The sequence below is a fragment of the Delphinus delphis genome, chromosome 9, assembly GCF_949987515.2.
Source record: "Delphinus delphis chromosome 9, mDelDel1.2, whole genome shotgun sequence".
NCBI classification, from domain to species: Eukaryota; Metazoa; Chordata; class Mammalia; order Artiodactyla; family Delphinidae; genus Delphinus; species Delphinus delphis.
The window spans coordinates 16,886,107-16,912,831 of record NC_082691.1 but is presented as its reverse complement, the minus strand read 5'-3'; the positions used below and the strand labels follow the sequence as shown (position 1 = coordinate 16,912,831).

Below are 26,725 nucleotides of genomic sequence, written 5' to 3'. Positions count from 1 at the left end.
CTGTCTCAGGACCCTGTCCTGGACACCACATTGCGTTTAATTGTCACATCTTCTTACTTAGTTTCCTCCGATCTGGAAGTTTCTTGCTCTTTCCTTGTTTTTCATGAACCCGAGACTTTTAAAGACAACTAGTCAGTTATTTTGTAGAACATCTTTTTTTTTTTCTCTAAATAATCAAGAGCTTTTTGGTTATTTTTTGTAATAAGGAACATCCTCTTTTCATCATTCTCAGGACAGAAATGGAGAAAAGTGAATATATGTCAGTGTTAGTCATAAGGGTTACATATCAATGTTAATTACCAGCCCAACACTATAAGTTCTCCATCATCTCTCTTTTTCTCATGAAGAGTTTCTTCCTTGAACATCCTTCCAGACTTACAAAGGAGAACTAGTCAACTGAATTCTTTCAGGGATAAATCAAGCTTACTAAATTGATTAATCTTTGTATTTCTCCTAAGGTATGTTCTCTACTTCTTATCTGTAACTAAAATATTTTGTGAAACATTTTCAACATGCACTCATTCCTAGAGAATGTTTCTACCAGTGACTACTGAATTCTCCTACAGATCAATGGGAAGGTTTTAAGTGAACAAAAGCTCTTCCATCTAAGGTCAAATTTGGTGATTTCTGAGTGAAGAACTCCTGAATTTTTAGATTATAATCACCATCCAACCACCGCCATCAGTATCATCATAATGACTTCTTTTTATTAAAAAAGGTTATACTCCATTTACAGTTATTATCAAATATTGGCTATATCTCCCGTGTTGTACAATAGATCCTTGTAGCTTATTTTAAACATCATAGTTTGTACCTCTTAACCCTCTACCCCTTTACTGCCTCTCCCCACTGGTAACCGCTGTTGTAGACGTCCATCATATCTGGGAGTACATGATACTGACATGGCTTATGAGTGGTTATATTAACCTTGATCACTTGGTTAGAGTGATGTCTGCCAGGTTTCTCCACTGTAAAGTTATGATTTTCCTGCTTTCCATGTTCTATTCGTTAGAAGCAAGCAAGTCCAGCCCTCACTCAAGGGGAGGACAGTTAAGCTCCATCTCCTTAAGGCACGAGGAGCAAAGAATTTGTGGACATATATTAAACCTGCCTCAGTAATTAATTTTTGGGGGGTGAGGGGAGAAGAAACACTTTGAGGCTATGCAAATATCCTGTTTCTCCTTAAAGTTCCGTCCCGTAATTTTAGCATTCATCACTAGCTCTTGCCTACAGCAGTTATAACTGTGGGATTCTAACTGTGATTTCCTATTTCCTTCATTCTTTCTACACTTATTAATTGGAATCCTCTACAAGGAAGATCCGAGGGAGTGAATTTTTAACCTGATTTAGATGCACTATAAATAGCAATGAGAAGAGATTCAAGGTGCCATGTATGTTGATATAAATTACATTATTATTGAATATAATCAAAGGCATTTGATTGAAGACTCAGGGATTCTCAATGGAGGCAAGAGCCATGTATTTTAGACAATGATATACCTTTAACTGTGACAGAAATGATATGATGGATGGCTCCTAGTGCATTTTTGGCTATACACTGGTAATTCCCAGAGTCTGCTTCTGTAACCTGAACAATCTGCAGAGTTTTCTTAAAGTTCCTATAAAATGTCCGGTTGATGGGGAGTGTTCCATCTTCTTTTATCCAGTAAATAATTGGGGTAGGCCTGATAAGATGAATAAACAATAACATTACAAGAAAAGAAGTTCACCTAGCTGCTTTTGAGGGTGATTTTCATGCGAGCTTGTCACAAACATAAAGATCATGAGGAATATATAGAGATTTTACCTAGCACCACACTTTCCTGAGTCATGCTCAAAACCTTACACTTCAGTCTGTAAGTTACCATTTTCACACAAGCAGAACTGTCCTAATTTACGGCACACTGTGAACTTGGACTTCAGGGATCTGGTGAGAATGGCAGCAAGACTTACTTGACTGAAGGGACCTAATTATTTTCTTCAAAGTTCTGATCGGTGAGGCACTCTTGGAAAATTCTGCATGAAGGGACTATGTCAATCAAAAGAATGACCATGAAATTAATGACACCGAGTTATCCTTTTTTTATCGGCTAGAGCTAAAAATGCCAGAGAAAGAGCTGATATACATATTTGTGCCCAGGAACTTTTCACACATTTCCATTTCAAATGGAAGCACCTCCCTATCTTATAACAGGCTATCTGATGAAGTGATTAGAGGAATCGTGCTCTTACTTTAGTTTCATTATTAGTGATATTTTAAAATACCAATTGACAGAAGCAGGCCCAACTCATGTGTTACTCATACCATTTCTCACCTATGTTTCTTATTAAATCATGAACTATAGAGGCAGATGAAAAGCCAGACATAGGCTTAGAGTTAAAAGGTCTGCTTCAAAATCCCAGCCTTATCCCTAAATTGCTCTCTGATCTTGGATCCCTGACCCTTTTGGGCCTCAGGTTTCTCTGTTGCCTTAATGCGCAGAATGATGCTTGTTTTGATCTGGTGACTTGAGAAGGTTTTCATGAGGGTAAAATAAAAATCCATTCAATACATTTACTGAGACTAAATTATAGACCAAGCACCGAGTTGTGTGTTGGGAAGATAAAGATAAAAAACAGAATGGTCCACGCCCTCAGGAAGATCACAATGTATTTATCATTAGAAATGCAAGTGGAATTAATGGATTGTAGGATTTTTTTCATTTGTTTTGTCGAATAAAAATAATTGAACAGATATATTTGAGGAACTGAATTGTGAGTAGTGTGATTTCCCGACACGGCCAGCAGAGGCCTCCATGCGCCTCCGGAGGTAAAATTATTCCTGGAGGCCAATTCTGGGATTCTAGGAAGGAATGTGGACTTGGAGTCACCAGGCCAAAGACAGCACAGATCCTAACACGTGATCACAACATGTTTCCGAGATTCCAATCAATGTTTTCAGCAAATGTGCCTTATCAGTAGTACTTGCTCTGTGTCCGGCATAAGAGGGAACTACATAGAGAAGCTTGCCTTAAACGTTTTCCTAATATGGGACTCCTGTCAAGGGCACGTGTGTTCTGGGGGTGGCGTCAGTTTTGAGGTCTGCACAGATGAGACATCTGCAAAGAAGCTGGGCTGGTGACTGGTCACTAGGAAGCAGGGGTTGGGACAGTGTGCCAGGTAGGTTAGGTCCTGTGAGGCCATGTTTGCCTCTGCTGTTAGGAGAACAAGCCAGGGCGAGATTGCTAGAGGGATGTGAGAAACTCATGGTCAAGAGCTCCGTTGCCCTGCTCATAGCCAGCAGACCCAGAGCTGTGAACCCAGAGCCGAGCCGCCCGGCAGATGCACAAACAGGGTCAACTGAAATCAGTCAGATCTAGCCTGTTACAGCACAGCTGCCCTGCAGACCTGCAGACAAACGATCAGTGATAAACAGCTATGGGTTTTAAGGCACTAATTTTTGAGATGCTTTGTTAGACAACAGTAGCAAAATAATAACCTGAATTACATAATCAGAGCAGTCAGAAGGTGATTACTGATACTTATCTCAAAAGGAACACTATTAACAAAATATTTTAATAACATGAAATTTATATGGCCTGTTTTGGAAGGAATTATCACATTTTTCTTGATGCTTAATGGAATCAACATAAAACAATGACTCTTGTTATGATATTAACGCCTCTCTACCAATCTACTATGTTTACATAAGAAGTGGACATCAAGACAGACAGAGTTAACTCACAGCCCTTCTGCAATGCACTCAAGTGAAAGGACATTTCCTCGTAATTCCTCTTTGCGGCTTGCATTGCCTTCCGGAGTTAAAAATGTTGGTGGCCTCTCTCTATGTGATTTAGCTGCAAACGAGAAAATCAATATGCATTCAGAGTTATGAACACGGATTTCTAGAAGCCCCGTTCACTGTCTAAGAACCTAATCCCTTTGCGAATCCATTTAGCATTTGATTGGGAAATCTGGTAAACAGACACACTCTTTGCCTTGCAAATAGCCATCACTCACTCAGCCGGAAGCAGAAAGTATTCTGGTTGCACCACAAGCACTAATAATAAGAACTTTTTTCCTCTTGTACATTTCCCTAATTTGGGTTAGGGTCCTATGAATTTCTGGTGAGTTGGCAAATTTTCAAAATGTAGACATAGAGAGGAAAATCATGTTATCAAACTATCCATCTCTTAAGATGAGTGTGCACGTCAAATGGAAAATGAGCTGTCTGGAAGATAAGGTGATGGAAGGGGTATTTTGCTTTACCCTAGGGACAACATTATAGTCAATTCCATTGACCAATCGTGAAGATAAATCGTGATGGACATCTAACATATCAAAACTGCAAAGTTTATGGAAAACAAAACAAAACACAACTAGAAAGTGACTGCAGAGGTATGGCAAATTGTGTGTCATAAATTAAGGGTGGACTTAAAGCAATTGAAATGGGTTTCCTCGACAAAAACGTAAAAAAAGGGCTCAAGTCAGAAATCTCAGGAAGATACCTACAGACTACCTTCATGTTTTATGTAGTCCTTGCCTAAATGTGGCCTTATCTCCTGATGGCCTCTCAGAAAAACTTAAAGTCGAAATCATACCGTCTTGAGGTCCTAAGAGCCCTTTACAGTGTTCAACACTTTAATGTATTATCTACTTGATGCTCATAAAAACTGAAAAGGTAACATATGAATTCTTCTCATTTCTCAGAAGAAAAGACTGAACACCAGAGAAGGTATTACTGGAGATAAATTAGAGTTTTCCTTAGATTTTACTGCTCTGAAATCACTTTGGGAATGATTTTGAGACCCATATTTTTCAGGAGGATTTTAACATAAAATAAAATAAGGTAAGATAAAATAAAATAAAATAAAATAAGGCAGGAGTTGTGATCTGTTTACTCTGGTCATTGATAGTACCTTAATGTTTTTTACTTCATATCTCAAAGGTAAAAAATTAATACAGCAGAAATTCTGCCTTATAGATAATTAAGAGGACCCCATATCCAGAACCCATAATTTTCAGGTATAGACTCTATACCTGAGAGCCATATTTCCGTTAAGGAAATCAAATTCTTTTCTTTTTAAAAGAATGAAGTTAAATCCTCTATTTTTAAAAAGATTACTTCCACTGAAGACAGTCACTCGATTTTAAACAAAACTAAGAGAAATACTATTGCTAATTATATGACGTTGATAAGGTCATGTGAAAACAGATGGAAATACGATGATTTACTATCAAAATCCACTTAATATTAATTGCAGAAAGTTTACTAAGACTTTGACGTTAGTATTTTAGCAGGTTAACGCACCTTGCCAACTCTTATTTAATTCATGAGAAAAGCTTATGAGCCAGACAAAATATGAAAAATGTAATTCTGAACATACACGAAAGATTTTTTTTCCAAATCTCGTGGAATGGTTCTTTACATGAAAACAGTTATAGTAACTTTCATTATTATACATACAACATGGAACACGTTTTAGTGACATGTTTGAAAGCTCAGAGCTAAACTTCATATGAAACATACATTGATTTTAGTGGTATTAAACATGGAACTAGGAATTTCATAAAGAAATAAGGTTAAACAGCCATGGAGGTGAAGTTAGTGAACTAAATTCTACAATGAAGGAGACATATCAGTTACAATCACCATAACTCACCACCATAAAACTCAGTGTCACTCAAATTAGCAGCTATAGTGTCATTCAATTCATCCACTGAAATAAACAGAATATTATGAAGAATGCAAAAAGTAGGGGGCAGGGGATTGTAAAAGAAAGTATTGGGCAACAAAAGCAAACATATATACCTATGCTGACCGAGTACCATCCCTACCAAGTAAAAACAGTGCTTTACATTGTATAGAACTATTTCATTAATTCACTCAGCCACCCCCAATCAGTAATATGTGAATATATAACCGAAGCAGCAGGACTCCCAATTAAAGGCATCGTGGAGCATAAAGCACTCACAAATGCTCAGAACACTAAGTAGATTCAGGAAGTTACCATGGCAACAGTAATGGTATGACAGCAAAAACTGTAAAATACAGTATTTAAGGTAGGCAAGCTCCTTATAATATTGATACATATGCCAACACTTTAGCGACTATTCACAGGTACTTTCCTGATCAGTGAACCTGTTTACTTCAAAGCTAGTAGGATTTAATAATTCATACATTTGCACACATTTGTAAACATCATGGCAAGAGAGTTTCTGGAAACTGAACTCTTACCTGAAATCACCTTCACAGAAATAGGTTGCTTCTGCTGTATGGTTTGAGTGTGATTAAATCGTGCGTAACAGATGTAGTCTTCCCGGGTATCCTCTGGGAGCACATTGGAAAAATAAAGGTCTCCATTCAGACCCTGGGAAACTCTCTCACTCTGTGGAAGTCTTTGAAAGGCTGGAGAAAGGCGGAGAGACATCTAGATCATTCCATCACAAAGTAGCCACTTTGCAAATTAGTGAGATAAATGTATCTACTAATAACTAGTTCTGTGAACTTCACTTGAATGTTTTTTTTTTCTCTATAAAGATCTTTGAGTAAAAGCAAATAACTGTAAAAAAAAAAAAAAAAGACACATGTATTAAAACTCCAATTGTACCTGCCAGACCCTCATTTCTCTGGAGTGGGTGTAGAGGTGAGATTAGAGTTGTCCAATGAAGGGTTTCATGAAGCAAGCATAAACCAAAAAATGTTTTACAGAGTTTGCATGACTTTTCCTAACATTTAAGTTAATCCCTAATTGTTAATCATAGATACACACGTATCTCAGAAAGTGCATTATGGAAACTTGTAAGGATGTTAACACGGGTTGCATCTATTGCAGTACATACACAGTCAGACACCTTATACTGTGACAGCACCTAACTGTGATGAACTAGGTCCTGGGCAAGGTGTCAGGTGGACCCGGTTCCCTGCCCTGAGCTTGGGATCTAACTGGAGATCAGGCAGCAAACAGGCAATTAACAACAGGGTGTAATGCTGCAGACGTGCCACTCAGAGGCCCCCCACACCCAGCCTCCCTCACCTCCTCTACTTTTTCTTTTTAGTGTTACCTATCACCTTCTAACAGACAATGTACTTTACCTGTCATGCGTATGGCTTATAGCCCGTCTCCCCGCACTAGAATTTAAGTTCCAGAAGGACGGAGACCGTCATCTGCTTTGTCTACTGTTGTAGCCCTAAAAAATGCACCTGGCCCCTCACAGAAGCTCCAAAATGAAATGAATAACCATCAGCATTCTGACTTTCCAGTTTCACATTTAACAACCGACTTCTCCTCAGGCCCAAGGAACAGTCTAGCCTCAGGCGTGGAGGGGGGATTTTCTAAGGCGATGAGGAACTCAGGGAGATGGGACCAATGATCTATGTGTGAACTGACACTTGGCTGGCTAGCATGACTCAGGAAGCATCTGACTCAGTTCACTGGGAGAGTTCTTCAGCTCTGAAGTGAGAGAACCAGGAAAAATTGTACCTCCTAGTTGCCTGGGGCCAGGTGTCATGTCTCCTGGAGGATTTCTCGAGTCTGAGTCAAGCAGATGTGCTCCTACAGCAGCAGGTGCCCTATCTAAAATGTCATGAAATGCAAAATTATGGGGAAAAGCCTGCAGCTCCCTTGGGCAGGAAAAGGTAGGGAAATGTGGAGCCAGACCTTGAAAGGATGCTGGTTAGCCATGTTAGTCAAGTTCTAGGTCAAGATGGGGGTTTGGATGGTGGTTGTAAATTCATGGTTTGAAGCCATTAACCAGGGAAAGGGTTGTTTTAAAAAATAACTCCGAAAAATAATGTACATTTATTTCATGAATACAAAGAGCTAAAGATAGGGACACATTTATTCTCTTCCATTTCTCCTGCTGTATTTTATTATGGACCGGTGTTGGGAGATCAAATGAAAGGGAACGCCATTTTATGAGGATGGTAGCACTTTGCCCAAGGAGTTCCTTGGCATTACATTGGGGACAAAAATGTATGCAGATAGGAATACCATGATAAGGTCATCTTCCCAGAAGAATGCTACACAGATCTGAATTTTTTCTCATATCCAGATGAAATTTCACTTGAAAGGTCCAGACGCTTTGCCTACAGCCTAAAATGTAGGTAAATGACATGGCCAGCAGTGCAATGTGAAAAAAATAAGTTACATATTCAGATGATTCTGAGACTCTACATGTATATGCCTCTTTATTAAGTGGAAAAGTCATCAATTCTGAGTAAGAACCAATAACCAAATATTGGGTCTCATTTTGGCAGTACATTTGGATACTGTTATCCTCGACCACATAACCCACTCATTTCCATTTGATTTGTTACTTATTCTTTCAAAATCTGTAAAAGCTGTTACGTGATCATAGGAAAAATATCTTCGCCCATTTATTCATTTATATATTGATTTTCCATTTCTTTGTGATACTTTCTCTGAGTGCTTTGATGCAGAACAGTCAAAACTGGAAATGAAATGTGAGAGCTGAACTTTATCTTCAGTAATGTGCACAGCTGGTGATTTCAAAGGAAATCATGTCACTGAGAACAGAATGTATTCCCTACACATATTTTGCAACCATTCCCACCATTCTACCCAAAGGACTCTTGTCAAGGTCAACAGCGACCACCGTGTTGCCAAATGTAATACTCATTTCTCAGTCAGATTGGAAATTGATCTCTCAGCAGTATTTGAACCGGCTGATATTCTGTCTTCCTGACACTTTTTCTTCCCCTCGTCCCGGGGACACCCTCTCTTTTTGTTTTCTTCTTACCTAAGTGACTGCTTCTTCTCATCTACTTTCCTTTGCTCCCTAAGTTCTTGGCCCCTGGAGGCTCCTGGTCTCAGTCCCCAGGCTTTGCTCTTCACCACCTGCACTCCCTCCCTTCATCCTCCCCTCCAGTCCCCGGCTCTACAGAGCATCTCTGCAGCACTAACATTCACACATTGTCGGCAAGAGCCCTGAGTCTTCCTTGGATTCATGTAGCTGTAGCTCTGATTCCTGCTGGAGACCTCCACAAGGATGCCTCACAAGGCTCTCATCCCAAACCCTGGTGCCTAGTCTCCCGGCAGAACCTCCACAAGGATGCCTCACAAGCCTCTCATCCCAAACCCTGGTCCCTAGTCTCCAACGTAACATGCTAAGGGGAGGTGTGGAAGGATGGGAGAGCAGAGCAACAAACAATTCCCTAAGGATAGGGATGGGGTGAACAGATGTTAAACTGCCTAATGAATGACTTCAATTCTCTGTGCCTCAGTTTCCTCATCTAAAAAGTGGTAAGAGTCTAGGCTTCTCTGGTGGCGCAGTGGTTGAGAGTCCGCCTGCCGATGCAGGGGACACGAGTTCGTGCCCCGCTCCGGGAAGATCCCACATGCCACGGAGCGGCTGGGCCCGTGAGCCATGGCCGCTGAGCCTGCGCGTCTGGAGCCTGTGCTCCGCAACGGGAGAGGCCACAACAGTGAGAGGCCCACGTACCGCAAAAAAAAAAAAAAAGTGGTAAGAGTCATCCGAAATGCTTCCTGGGACTGCTGTAGAAAATGGATGAGATAACTTATGTAAAGTCTTTAGCAAAGGGACAGGCACTTAGTAAATGTCCAATCGATATTAGCTGTTGTTACTACTATATATAAAATAGATAATCAATAAGCATCTACTGTATGGTGCAGGGAACTGTGCTCAATATTCTGTAATAACCTATATGGGAAAAGAATCTGAAAAAGAATGGATATATGTATATGTATAACTGAATCACTTTTGCTGTACACCTGAAACTAACACAGCATTGTGAAACAACTGTACTCCAATATAAAGTAAAAAATTAAATTAAAAGAAAATTAGCTGTTGTTGGGGATAAAAGAACGAAACTGAAAGAAGAGACATAACACATCCTGAACAGCTTGATTTCCTTCCCTTGATGGGCTTCTGGTGTTTCAGGAAATGGCAATTCCATTTTACTAGTTGTTCAGTCTTAGACTTTGGAGTTACCTTTGATTAGACTTTGGGGTTACCTTTGATTCCTCTGTCTCATGCCTCCACCCTGACCCCGATAAATCCTGGAGGATCTACCTTCAAATTATATCTGGAATCTGACCATTTCTTCCTTCCTCCCTCCCTGCCTCCCTTCCTTTCTTTCTTTTTTTTTTTTAATGGCCTCGTGGCACGTGGGATCTTAGTTCCCTGACCAGAGGTCAAAGCCACGCCCCCTGCATTGGAAGTGTGCAATCTTAACCACTGGACCACCAGGGGAGTCCCTGGAATCTGACCATTTCTTACTTACTTGACTGCCACTACCCAAGTCCGAGTCCCCGTCAACTCTTGCCCAGATCACAGCACTGGCCTCCTAACAGAACGCCCTTCTCCCCCTTTCGTCCTCTCTGTTCTCCACACATGAACCAAAGTGAGGCTCTTACTATTTGTTTTGATTCAGGTGAAGCCACTCCTTCAATGTCTCCCTACTTCACTGAAAGCAAAAGCCAAAGCCCTTCGCACTGGAGCCCCTGGACTTTCTTGACCTTTTCTCTCACTGTCGCCCTTGGGTCAGTCAGCCCGGGCACACTGGCCTCCCTGCTGATTTTACACACACCAGGGATGCTCCTGCCCTTGGGGCTTAAACTGGTTTTTCTCTTTCCACCCAGATATTTAAGGGCCTGCTTGCTCTTTCACTCCTGTAAGTTTCTGCTCAAAACTCTGCTTATTTTTCTTCACAGCACTTACTGCCAACTGACACATGTTTTCTAAATGCATTTATTCTCCGCTTCCTTCTCTCCCCGCTTTTATTCCCATTGCATAGAATATAAATTCAGTGAGAGCAGGACCTTTGTTTGGCTTATTCAGAGAGGTGCCTGGTACATAGTAGGTGCTCAATAAAATAAAGTGACTGAATGAAAGGATATGTGATTTATTTTCCTGAGAATCTCTAAGACATTTTATAAACATCTTATGAATCACAAGAGGTAATAATTGATTGGGACAGCCAATAATCATAAGACTCTTGAAGAAAGAAAGTTCTTATTTTTAAAACTTACAATTATCCATCCAGAATATTATAGGTGGTGGTAACCCAACTGGGGGTCTGCAGGGCAGTACCAAAGACTGGCCATTTCTAAGTGTTATTCGTTCAAGTTTTTCTTTGGTCCACAACGGTGATCCTAATGAAATGAAACAATAACTTCTAAGTTATTTCTGCATTGGAAAATAAAAAGAGCACTAGAAAGAAATATAAACCAAACTTTTGGAGAAATAGTAACTCGAAATTTATATACATTAACGACAAAAAAAATTTTAAATACGGTGTTAAAAAATGACATTAGTAGTATGAATTCTGAGTCAGCAATTCCATGTCTAAGAATTTATATTAAATAAATCCTTAAGAAGATACAAACTAATTTTTCTACAAGCGTGCCCTTCATGAAAGAATGAAAAACATTTCTATGTCAAAAGATTTGTTAAACAAATAACTGTACATGTACACCTTTGAATATCATACAGTGTTAGACACTGCATACTTATTTATAAGATTAATATAAAATATACATGATATCTAGATAAGGCAGAAACGGTTATAAAATAGTACTTCAGAATGAGCTTGTTTTCGACATGTACATACATATATGCCTGGGTAAAAATAGAAAGAATAGTAATTTCCTTGAATGAAAGGATTTGCGAGTAATTTTGAACTTTCTTTTTTGTTCATTTGTAATTGGTTTATTCTATAATGCGCACATATTATATACATAATAAACATTTTAAAAAATGACAAGAACTTCAAATGGTTGCTATTCTTTAAATACATGCTCTTGGGTTGTTGAGAGCATGTGGGTACTGACTATTGCAAAAAGAGCCACAATAATATCAAGATAGTGAGGTCACCCTATTTCCAGTGAAATTTTGAAATAAAAATGTTTAAAGAAATACATGCACCCCAATGTTCACAGCAGCATTATTTACAATAGCCAAGACATAGAAGCAACAACCTAAGTGTCCATCGGGCAGATGCATGGATAAAGAAGATGTGGTACATATATACAATGGAAAATATTACTCAGCCATAAAAAAGAATGAAATTTTGCCATTTGCAGCAACATGGATGGACTTGGACGGCATATGATAAGTGAAATAAGTTTCTGTACAGAGAAAGACAAATACTGTATGATATCACTTATATGTGGAATCTAAAAAATACAACAAACTAGTGAATATAACAAAAAAGCAGCAGACTCACAGATACTAGTAGTTACCAGTGGGGAGAGGGATAGGGGGAGGGGCAGTATAGGGGTAGGGAGTCAAGAACTACAAACTCTTATGTATAAAATAAGCTACAAGGATAGGCCCCAGCGTGGCTTCCGTGCCATCCATCTCGCGGTTGCTGCCGTAGGAGAGCTTGGCGGTGGCCCAGGCCACACATGCCCGCAGGCCCCCACTTGTCTCCTGTGGCAGCCTCCATGCAGTCACCCAGGCCCAGCCAGCTTGCTGGGGCTCTCAGTCTGCCCGTTCTCTAGTCACCGCTTACTTCGGGGTCCAGCAGATGCCGGAGACCAGGGAGACCTCGTGGAGGACCTCGCAGGGGCCGCCAGCTGCCTCCTGAGCCCACCGGGTCTTCAGAGACTCTCCGGAGAAGCTGTGTGGCTGACAGGATCTTGGTGCTCCAGCAGGGTGTCAGGCCTGTGCCTCTGAGGTGGGAGACCCGAGTTCAGGACATTAGTCCACCAGAGACTTCCCGGCTCCACGTAATATCAAATGGCGAAAGCTCTCCCGGAGATCTCCATCTCAACGCTAAGACCCAGCTCCATTCAACAACGAGCAAGCTACAGTGCTGGACACCCTATGCCAAACAACTAGCAAGACAGGAATACAACCCCAACCATTAGGAGAGAGGCTGCCTAAAATCATAATAAGGTCAAAGACACCCTAAAACACACCACTGGATGCAGTCATGCCTGACAGAAAGACAAGATCCAGCCTCATCCAACAGAACACCGGCATTAGTCCCCTCCACCAGGAAGCCCACACAACCCACTGAACCAACCTTAGCCACTGGGGGCAGATACCAAAACAAACAGGAACTACGAACCTGCAGCCAGCGAAAAGGAGACCCCAAATACAGTAAGTTAAGCAAAATGAGAAGACAGAAACACACAGCAGATGAAGAAGCACCCAATATAGGAGCACTTCAATACATAAGGCAAATACTAACAGCCATAAAAGGGGCAATGGACAGTAATACAATCATAGTAGGGGACTTTAACAACCCACTTTCACCTTGGACAGATCATCCAAAATGAAAATAAATAAGGAAACACAAGCTTTAAATGATACATTAAATAAGATGGACTTAATTGATATTTATAGGACATTCCATCCAAAAACAACAGAATGCACTTTCTTCTCAAGTGGTCATGGATCATTCTCCAGGATAGATCATATCTTGGGTCACAAATCAAGTCTTGGTAAAATTAAGAAAATTGGAATCGTACCAACTATCCTTTCCGACCACAATGCTATGAGACTAGATATCAACTACAGGAAAAAAATCTGTAAAAAATACAAACACATGGAGGCTAAACAATACACTACTTAATAACCAAGAGATCACTGAAGAAATCAAAGAGGAAATCAAAAAATACCTAGAAAGAAATGACAATGAAAACATGACAACCCAAAATCTATGGGATGCAGCAAAAGCAATTCTAAGAGGGAAGTTTATAGCAATACAATCTTACCTCAAGAAACAAGAAGCATCTCAAATAAACAACCTAACCATATCCCTAAAGCAATTGGAGAAAGAAGAACAAAAATACCCCAAAGTTAGCAGAAGGAAAGAAATCATAAAGGTCAGATCAGAAATAAATGAAAAAGAAATGAAGGAAATGACAGCAAAGATCAATAAAACTAAAAGCTGGTTGTTTGAGAAGATAAACAAAATTGATAAACCATTAGCCAGACTCATCAAGAAAAAAAGGGAGAAGACTCAAATCAATAGAATTAGAAATGAAAAAGGAGAAGTAACAACTGACACTGTAGAAATACAAAGGATCATGAGAGATTACTATAAACAACTCTATGCCAAAAAAATGGACAACCTGGAAGAAATGGACAAATTCTTAGAAAAGCACAACCTCCAGGACTGAACCAGGAAGAAATAGAAAATATGAACAGACGAATCACATGCACTGAAATTGACACTGTGATTTAAAATCTTCTAACAAACAAAAGCCCAGGACCAGATGGCTTCACAGGCGAATACTATCAAACATTTAGAGAAGAACTAACACCTATCCTTCTCAAACTCCTCCAAAATATAGCAGAGAGAGGAACACTCCCAAACTTATTCTACGAGGCCACCATCACCCTGATACCAAAACCAGAAAAGAAACTACAAAAAAAGAAAACTAAAGGCCAATATCACTAATGAACATAGATGCAAAGATCCTCAACAAAATACTAGCAAACAGAATCCAACAGCACATTAAAAGGATCATACACCATGATCAAGTGGAGTTTATCCCAGGAATGCAAGGTTCTTCAATATATGCAAATCAATCAATGTAATAAACCATATTAACAAACTGAAGGAGAAAACTCATATGATCATCTCAATAGATGCAGAAAAAGCTTTTGACAAATTTCATCACCCGTGTATGATAAAAACCCTCCAGTAAGTAGGCATAGAGGAAACTTACCTCAACATAATAAAGGCCATATATGACAAACCCACAGCCAGCATCATTCTCAATGATGAAGAACTGAAACCATTTCCTCTAAGATCAGGAACAAGACAATTTTGTCCGCTCTCACCACTATTATTCAACGTTTTGGAACTTTTAGCCACAACAATCAGAGAAGAAAAAGAAATAAAAGGAATCCAAATCAGAAAAGAAGAAGTAAAGCTGTCACTGTTTGTAGATGACATGATTCTATACACAGAGAATCCTAAAGAGGCTACCAGAAAACTACTAGAGCTAATCAATGAATTTGGTAAAGTAGCAGGATACAAAGTTAACATACAGAAATCTCTTGCATTCCTATACACTAATGATGAAAAATCTGAAAGAGAAATTAAGGAAACACTCCCATTTACCACTGCAACAAAAAGAATAAAATACCTAGGAATAAACCTACCTAAGGAGGTAAAAGACCTATACTCAGACACTGATGAAAGAAATCAAAGATGACACAAACAGATGGAGAGATATACCATGTTCTTGGATTGGAAGAATCAATATTGTGAAAATGACTCCACTACCCAAAGCAATCTACAGATTCAATGCAATCCCTATCAAACCACCAATGGCATTTTCCACAGAACTAGAACAAAAAAATCTCACAATTTGTATGGAAAGACCCCGAATAGCCAAAGCAATTTGAGACAGAAAAATGGAGCTGGTGGAATCAGGCTACCTGACTTCAGACTATACTACAAAGCTACAGTAATCCAAATAGTATGGTACTGGCACAAAAATAGAAATATAGATCAATGGAACAGGATTCAAAGCCCAGAGATAAAGCCATGCACATATGGTCACCTCATTTTTGATAAAGGAGGCAAGAATATACAATGGAGAAAAGACAGCCTCTTCAATAAGTGGTCCTGGAAAACTGTACAGCTACATGTAAAAGAATGAAATTAGAACACTCCCTAACACCATAAATAAAAATAAGATCAAAATGGATTACAGACCTAAATGTAAGGCCAGACACTATAAAACTCTTAGAGGAAAACATAGGCAGAACACTCCATGACATAAATCACAGCAAGATCCTTTTTGACCCACCTCTTAGAGAAATGGAAATAAAACCAAAAAGAAACAAATGGGACCTAATGAAACTTAAAAGCTTTTGCACAGCAAAGGAAACCATAAACAAGATGAAAAGACAACCCTCAGAATGGGAGAAAATATTTGCAAATGAAGCAACTGACAAAGGATTAATCTCCAAAATTTATGCAGCTCCATATTAAAAAAACAAACAACCCAATCCAAAAATGGCCAGAAGACCTAAGTAGACATTTCTCCAAAGAAGATAAACAGATTGCCAACAAACACATGAAAGGATGCTCAACATCACTAATCATTAGAGATATGTAAATCAAAACTATAATGAGGTATCACCTTACACCAGTCAGAATGGTATCATCAAAATATCTACAAACAATAAATGCTGGAAAGGGTGTGGAGAAAAAGGAACCCTCTTGCACTGTTGGTGGGAATGTAAATTGATACAGCCACTATGGAGAACGGTATTGAGGTTCCCTAAAAAACTAAAAATAGAACTACCATATGACCCAGCAATCCCACTACGGGGTATATACCGTGAGAAAACCATAATTCAAAAAGAGTCATGTACCATAATGTTCATTGCACCACTATTTACAATAGCCAGGACACGGAAGCAACCTAAGTGTCCCTCGACAGATGAATGGGTAAAGAAGATGTGGCACATATATACAATGGAATATTACTCAGTCATAAATGGAAATGAAATTGAGTTATTTGTAGTGAGGTGGATGGACCTAGAGTCTGTCCTACAGAGTGAAGTAAATCAGAAAGAGAAAAACAAATACTGTATGCTGACACATATATATGGAATCTAAAAAAAAAAAAAAAAAAAAAGGTCATGAAGAACCTAGGGGCAAGATGGGAATAAAGATGCAGACCTACTAGAGAATGGACTTGAGGACACGGGGAGGGGGAAGGGTAAGCTGGGACGAAGTGAGAGAGTGGTAGTGTATATATGGACATATATACACTACCAAATGTAAAATAGATAGCTAGCGGGAAGCAGTCGCATAGCACAGGGAGATCAGCCCGGTGCTTTGTGACCACCTAGAGGGGTGGGATAAGGAGGGTGGGACGGACACGCAAGAGGGAGGAGATATGGGGATATATGTATATGTATAGCTGATTCAGTTTGTTATAAAGTAGAAACACACCAGTGTAAAGCAATTATACTCCAATAAAGATGTTAAAAAACAATAAGCTACAGGGATATATTGTACAACATGGGGGATATAGCCAATATTTTACAATATCTATGAATGGAGTATAACATTTAAAAATTGTACACCTGTAACTTTTAAAATATTGTACATCAACCGTACTTCAATTAAAAAACATTTAAAGAAATAACACTTAGACCTCAATTACCCATTTCATACTTAATTTATTTCCATCTGGCTGTTTGGAGTACGCTTAAATATAAGATTCATGAGAAATTAATGATTAGATCAATTTGAGGAAAAATACACTTTCCTTACCCCTGGTGTTTTATTCTGGACTTGTACAAAAGACACATTGGATTGGCAAAGCATTAGGCTGAGGAATTGAGGTCAAGTGGAAAGGGGTGATGATTTTCAGAGTACTGGAATCAATTCCATTGCTTTCGTGTAATGGTATTTAGATGGTGTAACAGATGCTGGGGTTGGAGCTATACTTTAAAAAGGGTCCTGTTTGGTGAACAGGTCCGACTTACTGGATGGACGGATGACAATGTTATTAGAAATTGCAGCCCCGCGTTCGTTCCTGGCTGTACACTGATAAACTCCTTCATAGGTCTCTGCTTTCCCCTCGCTCATGATGTTGACTGTGAGGGTTCCCGAGCCAGACTTCATGGTGACAAGAGGGTCTTTATCTATGTCGAAATGAGTCCCATTTCGGGTCCAGGAGAAACTGCCCAACGCATAAAGGATTAAGCTTGTTTACAGCCCAGAAAAACAGGATTATTTCCTCTCTAACAAATTCCTGGCAATTTTATGGATTTCTAAATAACGATTAGATTTTAGTATTCAGTAAAAGAACAATAGGCTCCACACCTAAAATGTTTCATTGAATTATGACTTAGAAAAAAGTGCCGGCCATACATACTAAGGTACATGTCTTCATTAGAACTAACCAAAATCTGACTCAATAAAGAAATCATGCATACAGATTGCCTGTCATCTTTCAAAGAAAACATAGGAAGTAGGTCTCCGAGGCATACTCTCTTAGAGGTTTATTAGCATTTTAATTGTAAACTCCATTGTTCATAGAATTGATAACCTGCCTATAAAGATTTGCTCTGGGCTGAAGTGTAAGAAGAAAGGCCTTCACAAGTACTAATATATGTGTGTGTTTAAAAGTGATCAGACCAGTGTCAAGTTACCAAAATGCAAAGTATGAGTTGGGAGGAGAGGAAACATGAGCTCAATGGTGTTTTAAGTGTCGGTTATTAAAAGTGATCATTGTATATCAAATATATTTTGAGAATTTTTAATTCTAGAGATGATTTTTGTAAATTTCTTAGGAAGTATTTCAAATTGTCAACTGAAAGTCTTCTTTTTCAGTTTTATTTATGTAAAAGACTGCCTTATATAGAAGTCCCAGTGCCCAAGTAATCAAATACTTGATAACTGGTCACAAATCAACAATGGCCACGCTCTTAACAAAAGCATGAATCTCTGAACTTTCCCATGATTTCCAAGCCCTCCTGGATTTCCCTTCCCACTGCTTATCCTTATAGCAGGAGTTGTCACAACTCCTAGGGTAGGGGACAGGGGTGTTGGCTGCTGCTGGCTTATTGTAGGTAGAGGCCAGGGATGCTGCAAAGTATCCCACAATGCACAGAAAAGCTCTTGTCTCCACAGCAAAAAAATTGCCCAGCCCAAAATATCAATAGAGCTGAGATGGAGAAATCCTGCCTAACAGTTACAGGAGGTAGTAATTAAATGTTAAACTAAAAGGGGTGTCATCAAAGGACATCACATTAGGGCCTGAGTGCTCAAGGGTTTCTAATAATATGACAGAAGAGATTGCTTTGAAGCCATCCTTTGATGGAAGTTTTTGGTATACTTTGGTAATTTTTTTCTCCGGTGCCAGTCTGTGATAGATGAATAAGGCTCGTCATAGACAAACTTGGAAATAAAATATTGAGAAAATTTCCCTTCTTTATAACTTAAAAAAATACACATTATCTCTCAAAAATAATGATCTAACCCTCCAGAATTTCCAGATACTACTGGACAAGTTATGGATCATCCACTAAGGAGCTGTGGGACCTTGGATAGGTTAACCTAGCATTACTGGGCATCAGTTCCCCATCTATAAGATATACTGGTTGGACCAGATAATGTCTACTGTCTCTCCCAACTCTAAAAGGCTGTACAGTGCGCATGCCAAGGTGCATATGGAGAATCCTGAGTGCTGAACACTGCCATGTTTGGAAAACCACTTGGGGCTATTTTATAGACTTGTAGAGAGCTAGGAGAGATCTTCGAAGTTGTCAAGTTCAACTTCTTTATTTTACATTTATCTGTAAACTGAGGCCCATAGAGAAGGAATCTACCCATGTCATAAAGCCATCAGAAGGCTCTTTCCACACCTTCCCACAATTTTTTAGCGTATCACAGAAAGGTATCAGTATGGAAATGCAACCATCTGGGTTTTTAAGAAGGACCAACAGAATTTAATTAAGCAGAGAGACAAAACAATGAACCTACAAATGATACTTTAATAATATGCAGGACCTGAAATTAACTTCAACATGAATATCAATGCTTATTATCAATATTATAACAGCACAAAGCACACCCACCTTGGAGGAGGTTTCCCTTTGGCCTCACACTGGATTACAATATTCTCCCGTGGGTCAATAATGTAATCTTTTGGAGACTGTTGAGTAATGGTTGGAGGTTGTACCACTTAATGGTAGAAAGAAGAACAATGTAAAGAAATAAATCATTTAATATCATAATAGCAATCACTTTTTTCTATATCAAAATCACTTACCCTAGACTAAATATTCTCCAAATGTTTCTAGTAATTTCCACTGTGGTAACACACCCCCTCAGCAGATTTTTAGCTAGCTAAAAGACTCCTAAAATTTTGGAGTCAAGGCATAACTCCCTTTTGGTAACTTTATATGTGCTCATAAAGCCCATTTCCCCACTCTGAAAGTATGGGAAAATAATTACCAATATAAGCTTAATATTAAGATGTTTCATTTCTGATGTAACAATGAGAAATTTCTCTGATAGTTTTGATTCAAATGATGCCTTTCAATGAAATTTAAGTTATGAGGTAAATTTGCATCTTTCTTGGGAAAGAGTTACGGACTTGTAGTTCATTACTGGGCTGATGTAAATTAATACATTGGTAACAAATATATTTGAGAAGCTAACGTGAAAAAGATGGTTAAAATTAGAGACTTGACATGTCTTATTAGAGCCAGGAGGTAGGTGGCTACTAGGAGCAAAGATAAAACAAACTTCTTTAGAAGAGAAATTGAATTGGGAAGCTCTCTGTTTTAGGAAACAATATTCTCATTTCACTCTTCAAAGTGTTATCTGATCATTTATTATCAAATTGTAGGGAGAAACTGTTCTGATCTGGAGCAACTGAATCTGAAAAAAGCTGGTACGTGGACATTTGATGTTCAGGTCACTCTAAGATTACCACGTCTTCCTTCTTGTAAAATCAGAACCACAGAGTGTAGAACAGGAAGGGACTGGAGAAATAATCCATTTCAACTTCTTTTGTTGCTCAGAGCAGCAAAATAGCTTGACTAGGAAGGCACAAAGCAGAGGAGAGAAGCGAACTCTCCTGGTGGAAGCCACTGCCTTGCACAACTCGAAGGAGAGCTGTTTACACAGACCAGTGGTTCTCAACCAGGGGCCATTTGCCCCCAGTCCTTGGGGGACATCTGACCACATCCAGAGTCCATTTTGGTTGTCACCACTGGGATGGGGGTGGTCCTGGCATCTGGTGGGTAGAGGCCAGGGATGCTGCTAAACATCTTACAATGTACAGGACATCTTTACCATGTAAAGACTTATCTGGATCATTTTTCATATTCTGGATCGTCCCTTTCCTCTCCACCTATGCTCTGTGCTTCCTTTGTGAAACTTCTTCCACCTGTCAATCAAGTATTTCCCAAAGCTTAATAATCGTCCTCAGCTTTTGTCTTTCTTTCCTGTGGTGAATTGTTGCCAGGGCTAAATTGATCATTTCCATGTTCAATGCCTTATAAATCTGTAAACATGGATCTCTTCTCTTGCTTTGTCTGCAGTCTCGGGGCTGTTCACCAGACGTCTCTTACTAAACATCCAAATAACACCTAAAATATAGATAAAAAATGAAACTCATAATTGCCATCATTTATTGTGCACCTATTAACTGCGGGATACTACTGCACAGCGTCAATTTCAACTCCTTTAGCAAGATCCATCCCTTCCTCGTCCTCCTTAGCCAGCTGCTCTTCCCAGCCTCTAGCACTGTTCACAGGACACTCATGCTTCTAGCCGGCAGTTACCAAAGCTGGTTAACAGTTTGGGCTAGTGGTTAAGAACTAGTCTATTTCTTACCAGCTGTGAGACTTCAAGCAAGTTTCTTAACTTCTGTAAGCCCTCGTTTCCACAGAGGAAAAACAGGGTTTAAAAGTAGTATCTATCTCCTAGGGTTGCTGGGAAAATTAAATAAAATAATTTGTGTAAAATTCTTAGTACATTCCAGTCCTATAATGGTTCAGTGATGTTAGCTATAAACATTTTTAATTAGACCAGCTTCACTTTGGAGTGATCCTTCAGGCTTTGGGAGTAGAGAGTTTGGGATGATGGAAAGAAGCCTAGAATTTCCCACTCAGGGACTGGTGGGCATAGGTGGTGGGTAGGGGGATTTTTAGGAGTGACTCAGTCCAATTTTTTGTGCTTTTCTGTAAGTGACAGAGGTGCAAGGGTAATGGTTGCAGACCCAGAACTTCTATTCATGTGTCTGTAACAGAGCTGGCTTAGCTGCCACGCGTAACTACTAAGAGTTTAGCACCTAGATGTACCTCTTTGAAGCGTGCTTAGGTCAACTGGCAACTAACAAGGGCTTTGAAGTAATAAGGGGAAAAGGTGGTTTTATATAATTTTCCTGGCTAATCTAATACCAAAGAATTTTTCAAATGCCTGAAAACTACTTTTTTAGGTAGATGACAGATGTTGCCCTACTGTCAGAGGCAGCAGTTATAGATTAGAGCACGCCACGCAGAGATGATGTGAATGGGAGTGCCTGTCTTTTGCACACATCAAAACAATTCTCAAATTCTCTGGGCCATTATACTGATGACACTTAGAAACACTAGTCTACCCAGTCCTACAGGTTGAAGAAGTTTGACAGCGAACTCGGGTGAAGCATTTTCATGCACCCACCTCCTATATATACCCAAAGACATGTTTTTATTCCAGCAAGCCTTTAACAGCATTTAGAACCAGACATTCTCTTCAAATTTTGTGAATTTTCTCACTGAGTTACATCAGATGTGAACAAAGCTCAGAAGTTAGTAGCCCAGAATACTGGTAAAAGAAAGACAGTAATACCTGAGTCTTCAGAATTCATGCAAGGAATAGATTAAACCTGCTTCTTGGAATTTAAATGCAATGATTAGCCACAGTAAACACACACACTTAAAAAGACGTTAGTCACGAAAACAAAATCGTGCGTTTTAATTCACAGCATTCATTCAAAAACAAAGACACAGTCAAATTTTCACACTGCCTGGTAATGACGGAAAGACACTTACAGTCTTCAAGAAGTTTTGCTTTTTCCCCAGCAATATCAGCAGGTGAGTGGGCAGACAGGATTAAAGAAAACCAGGTGTTAGTAATAAGAACGTTAGCACCCTGAAGATAAAAGGGGCATCTTGCCTATTTTATTTGACCTAAAAAACCAGTAGAGCAAAGACGGAGGTTGTGAAGTAGCAAGAGAAAGAAACTCCCATTAAAGGTTTTGTTTATTCCTGAAGCAGACCTTTCTACATCCACATATGGAAGAACAAAAGGGATCCTGTAGGCCAAAAAATGATTCTGCCAGGAATAGGAATGGCTAATTCCATTCCATACGTGTTGTGCTGGACAAGTAATTACATTCAATTTGAAAAACAGCTGAAATCTACAATTAATCTGAGTTGTCACAGACTGTGTTGTGTCTGATCCTATTACCCCAGACATCACTACGCACATGGTGACAATACCTAACAATGGGACATTGCTACAATGACAGCGCTCCATCCAAGCTAAATCCAACACTGATCTGAGGTTTTTAGATTTCTACGGTTAATCGCCAAGTAGGTAATTGCACTTTTCAGACTGCTAGCATGTCTCTGCTTCAGAATTCCTCAGTCACCCAGGGTTTGCTAGTACCCACCCCAAGGAGCGGCTCATGGAAAGGGGGGATAAGGAAGAGGGGCAGGGAAGAAATGACATTAGCATGCAGTTCACATGACTCTGCTGTGCTGCCTGTCATTACTACTTGCAAAGGTTAATGCAGGAGCACCTGGGTTGCCTGTGACTTTCTTTTCATCATGGTTCTGCTGTTCTCCATTAGCAGCGATAATTGAGTTAGCCGTAGGTGACTGTTTCCCTCTGATTGTAAGACTGAGCAGTCAGATTAAAGGGGAACATATTTAACAGAAGAGAGAACAAAAGCATTTCTCTCAAATGCTCTTTCTTCTACACATCCATTAGGGCAAATGCTTACTTAGGCATTCCAACTCCAATGGGCTTAACCAATCATATCTCTTTTTTTTTTTTTTAACTGAAATTAAGGTCACTGAATGCATATCTTTTGAAAAGAAGGAGAACGTTGCATTTTCTTACACTTTAGACTAAAGATGCACAGAAAAGGGAGTCAACAAAGTATGGGGCCAATCACATCTCTTCTTAATTGTCTCCCCACTGGCAGTTGCAACCTCATTGGCAAAAAAAAAAACAAAAAAAACCTGACATCCCAACAATAGAATCGCCCCGGGAAAGTGTACCTTCCTTGTACCTTGGAAAGCTCGCCAAACAGATGTTCTATTCAAGAAGCTAATGGATTTAAAGAGGTCATGCTGATTAGGGATGAAGAATAAACCAATTCTGAAGTACAGTAATAGTCCAGATTTCAAATTCTGCTTTCCGTTGCAGGAAAAGTGACCCGTTGGCCCCTAGCATTATCTTTATTTCTTACAAACAGGCCACCCAGCCCAGGGAGAGTGCAGTATATACAGTACTTTATTCAGGAAAGGGTGGGCTCCTATAGTAGCTGTTACTTGCTCCACTTTTTTTTTTTTTTTTTTTTTTTTTGTGGTATGTGAGCCTCTCACTGTTGTGGCCTCTCCCGTTGCGGAGCACAGGCTCCGGACGCGCAGGCTCAGCAGCCATGGCTCACGGGCCCAGCCGCTCCGCGGCATGTGGGATCTTCCCGGACCAGGGCACGAACCCATGTCCCCTGCATCGGCAGGCGGACTCACAACCACTGTGCCACCAGGGAAGCCCACTTGCTCCATTTTAAATAGTAATTTTGCCGAAGACTTGTTTCATTCTCAACATTGACATCTTGGTTTTTTATCACCGTTTTAAAAACAAAGACCTCTCACTAGGCTTTAGATAAGATATAGTTCCTAGCTCTAAACTCATATTAAGATCCCAAACTCAAAAGTGAATTGTGCCTTGTCTGAATCCAGAGAAACGAGCCGTGGGTAGTTTGGGGATACAGAGGGGCGTGGGGTTGGCTGAGAGATGATCTTTTCACTCTTAGCATATGAAGAAAGAAGGTGGAGATGCGGGGACAGGATAAACGGGGTGTGTGGGGGGTCTCTGTGATCATTTTAAAGCGATTTCTATAGTTTTCTTGCGGGACTGCTTCTATAAAGAGTTGCCTGCTGGGAGGATCAGGGTAGCTCACAATTCACTCCTTCTCTGGTCAGCCCCCCCATGGTACACCAAAAGCACCTGAGGGGAGGGAAAGATAATGACAGGGAAGGGACAATGTGTCTGCGATTCAATGGCCATTTCTAGGGTCTGATTCTTTATAAACACAGGGTGCTGAAGGTAAAAGCCAGATTAGTTTTGATTCACTTTTCAGGATCACACGGACATCTCCTCCATCCACACGGCTCAGAGTGATGGTAAATGCCGGGGAGGGTCTGACTCCCGGGCCTAAGAGCTTTCCAACGTTAATACTTACGATCAAGAGGGACTTCCAGTGCACTAATCATCTGGCACAGGAAGAGGATCAGGGGTGCTCTGCTTGCAGATAAGTGCTTCTTTTTCGGCATCATTATTTTAAGCTGCATTAGCTGAACTCCCGCTGAGCCCCACAAGCTGAATTTCCTTTTCTTCTTTCACAAAAGATGTGTGTGCAACGTTTAAATAAGTCTCATGCAGGAAACTGAAAAAGGATAGGAGAAGAATTATAGTGCACTTTTGAAAAAAGGAGGAAACGAAGAGAGGAAGTCGGCAGCATAGAAAATCAGTTCTGTATTATACATGAACTCTAAATGGAACTCTAACTTTTAAATATTCCACTCTGAAGACTGAGAGACTCATTTATTCATAAATCAGCTAAAATTAGGTCAGAAATATTTGTAGGGATGTCAAGCAAAATCTGTCAACTTTGCCACCCTTCTGGTTTTCCCATTTTAAATATCTGCTTTATATTAGAGGCTACCATGTTCCTAATAGATCAGGAAAACTTGGCTTATAAATCAGTTAGAAGGTGTGCCTTTGAAGGGGAGGCCTAATGGCTTCTCCTTTCTAGAGATTACCACTGGGAAGGTTCAGGGCATGGTTGCCAATTTGCTTCAAACCCCAAACACTGATTTACCGGTTCAACCACCAAGAATTCTGGCCTTCTCCATCTCCTACCTAGACGGTGGCAACAGCTATGCCTGGGCTCTGAGTTCCAGGTCTTCCTCACTGCAGTCACCCTCCTAAACAGTGCTGATTAGTTTTCCTAAGGGTCTTTGGTTAAATACTGGGAGTAGCCCCATGGGACCTACCCAATTAAAGTTCAATATATCCTTAAATAAGTAATACAAAAACTTGAACGACCTGGTCTCAATTCATCCCACCAACCTCATTTCCCTCTATCGTCACGTAAGTATTCTTTTTTGCCTGATTGTCTGACTCTGCTTTGCTTTCTTGGGTCAATCCTTCAGTACGCTTTGAATTTTCCTAACTTCTTGCCTTGGTTTATTCTATTCCTTTTACCTGGAATGCCCTCTCCACCCTATGTCCTCAACAATGTCCAATGGGTTTCTTTATAGAGCGTTTACTGGGTTGGCCAAAAAGTTCATTTGGGTTTCTGTAACATCTTATGGCAAAAGCTGAACGAACTTTTTGGCCAACCCAACATGAGCTGATCACTCAAACTAGAAGGCATTTCACTCTCTGAGAATCTCTGAAATTACGTTTTATTCATCACATATAGTATACAGGTAGATACAGTGATAGACTTTTTTGGGGGTATGCATACTCTCTCCCCTACTCCTTCAGGCAAAGGTTGAGCCTCTCCCATCTTTGTATTCCTCTCCTATCACCTAAGGTAGTATGCCCTGCACATGAAAGTACCAAGAGAACATGAGCACACGGAATACAGACCTCTGTCCTACAACAGACCTCTACCTGGAATGACGGGTTTAATCACAGCTTCTCATCAATAAAGAGAAGTGTGAGTGACCAATGGCTCTCTTGCGAAGGTAGGGGTGTCATTATTATAAACTAAGATTGTTCTTACAGCTTAATTACTGGTGTAATCGTGTATTTTTAAAATGTCCATCTTTCCCACTGAACTGAAAGCCTCGAAGGGTAGGGACAACATCTTTCCTGTTCCCCATTGTGTCCCCAGAGCTCATCACAGTGCCTGGCACGTGGTAGGGAGTAAATAAATATTGGTGGAAAAAAAGTGAAGGAGGGAAAGGGGAAAGGTGAGGTTGTATTCAGATAGGCACTCTGACCACAGTCTGCCTGTGGCTATATTTATAT

The 26,725-nt window shown here is 39.9% G+C and overlaps 1 protein-coding gene across 5 annotated transcripts in view; it reads right to left on the bottom strand.

Annotated features, from left to right (window-relative positions):
• Positions 1 to 25,035, bottom strand: part of NRCAM (neuronal cell adhesion molecule) — a 95,580-nt gene extending 70,545 nt beyond the window's left edge. For 2 of the 5 annotated variants that reach the window (XM_060020235.1, XM_060020238.1), the window contains exons 1-9: positions 24,927 to 25,035; positions 22,501 to 22,518; positions 19,534 to 19,639; positions 17,437 to 17,633; positions 10,995 to 11,117; positions 6,218 to 6,388; positions 5,643 to 5,699; positions 3,725 to 3,836; positions 1,501 to 1,685 (exon numbers count right to left, since the gene is read on the bottom strand). In XM_060020235.1, the coding sequence (XP_059876218.1) occupies positions 1,501 to 1,685; positions 3,725 to 3,836; positions 5,643 to 5,699; positions 6,218 to 6,388; positions 10,995 to 11,117; positions 17,437 to 17,633; positions 19,534 to 19,639; positions 22,501 to 22,518; positions 24,927 to 25,035 (1,078 nt within the window). The remainder of the gene's footprint in view (positions 1 to 1,500; positions 1,686 to 3,724; positions 3,837 to 5,642; positions 5,700 to 6,217; positions 6,389 to 10,994; positions 11,118 to 17,436; positions 17,634 to 19,533; positions 19,640 to 22,500; positions 22,519 to 24,926) is intronic. The other 3 variants (XM_060020236.1, XM_060020237.1, XM_060020239.1) reach the window with 2 other exon arrangements.
• Positions 25,036 to 26,725: the final 1,690 nt, after the last annotated feature.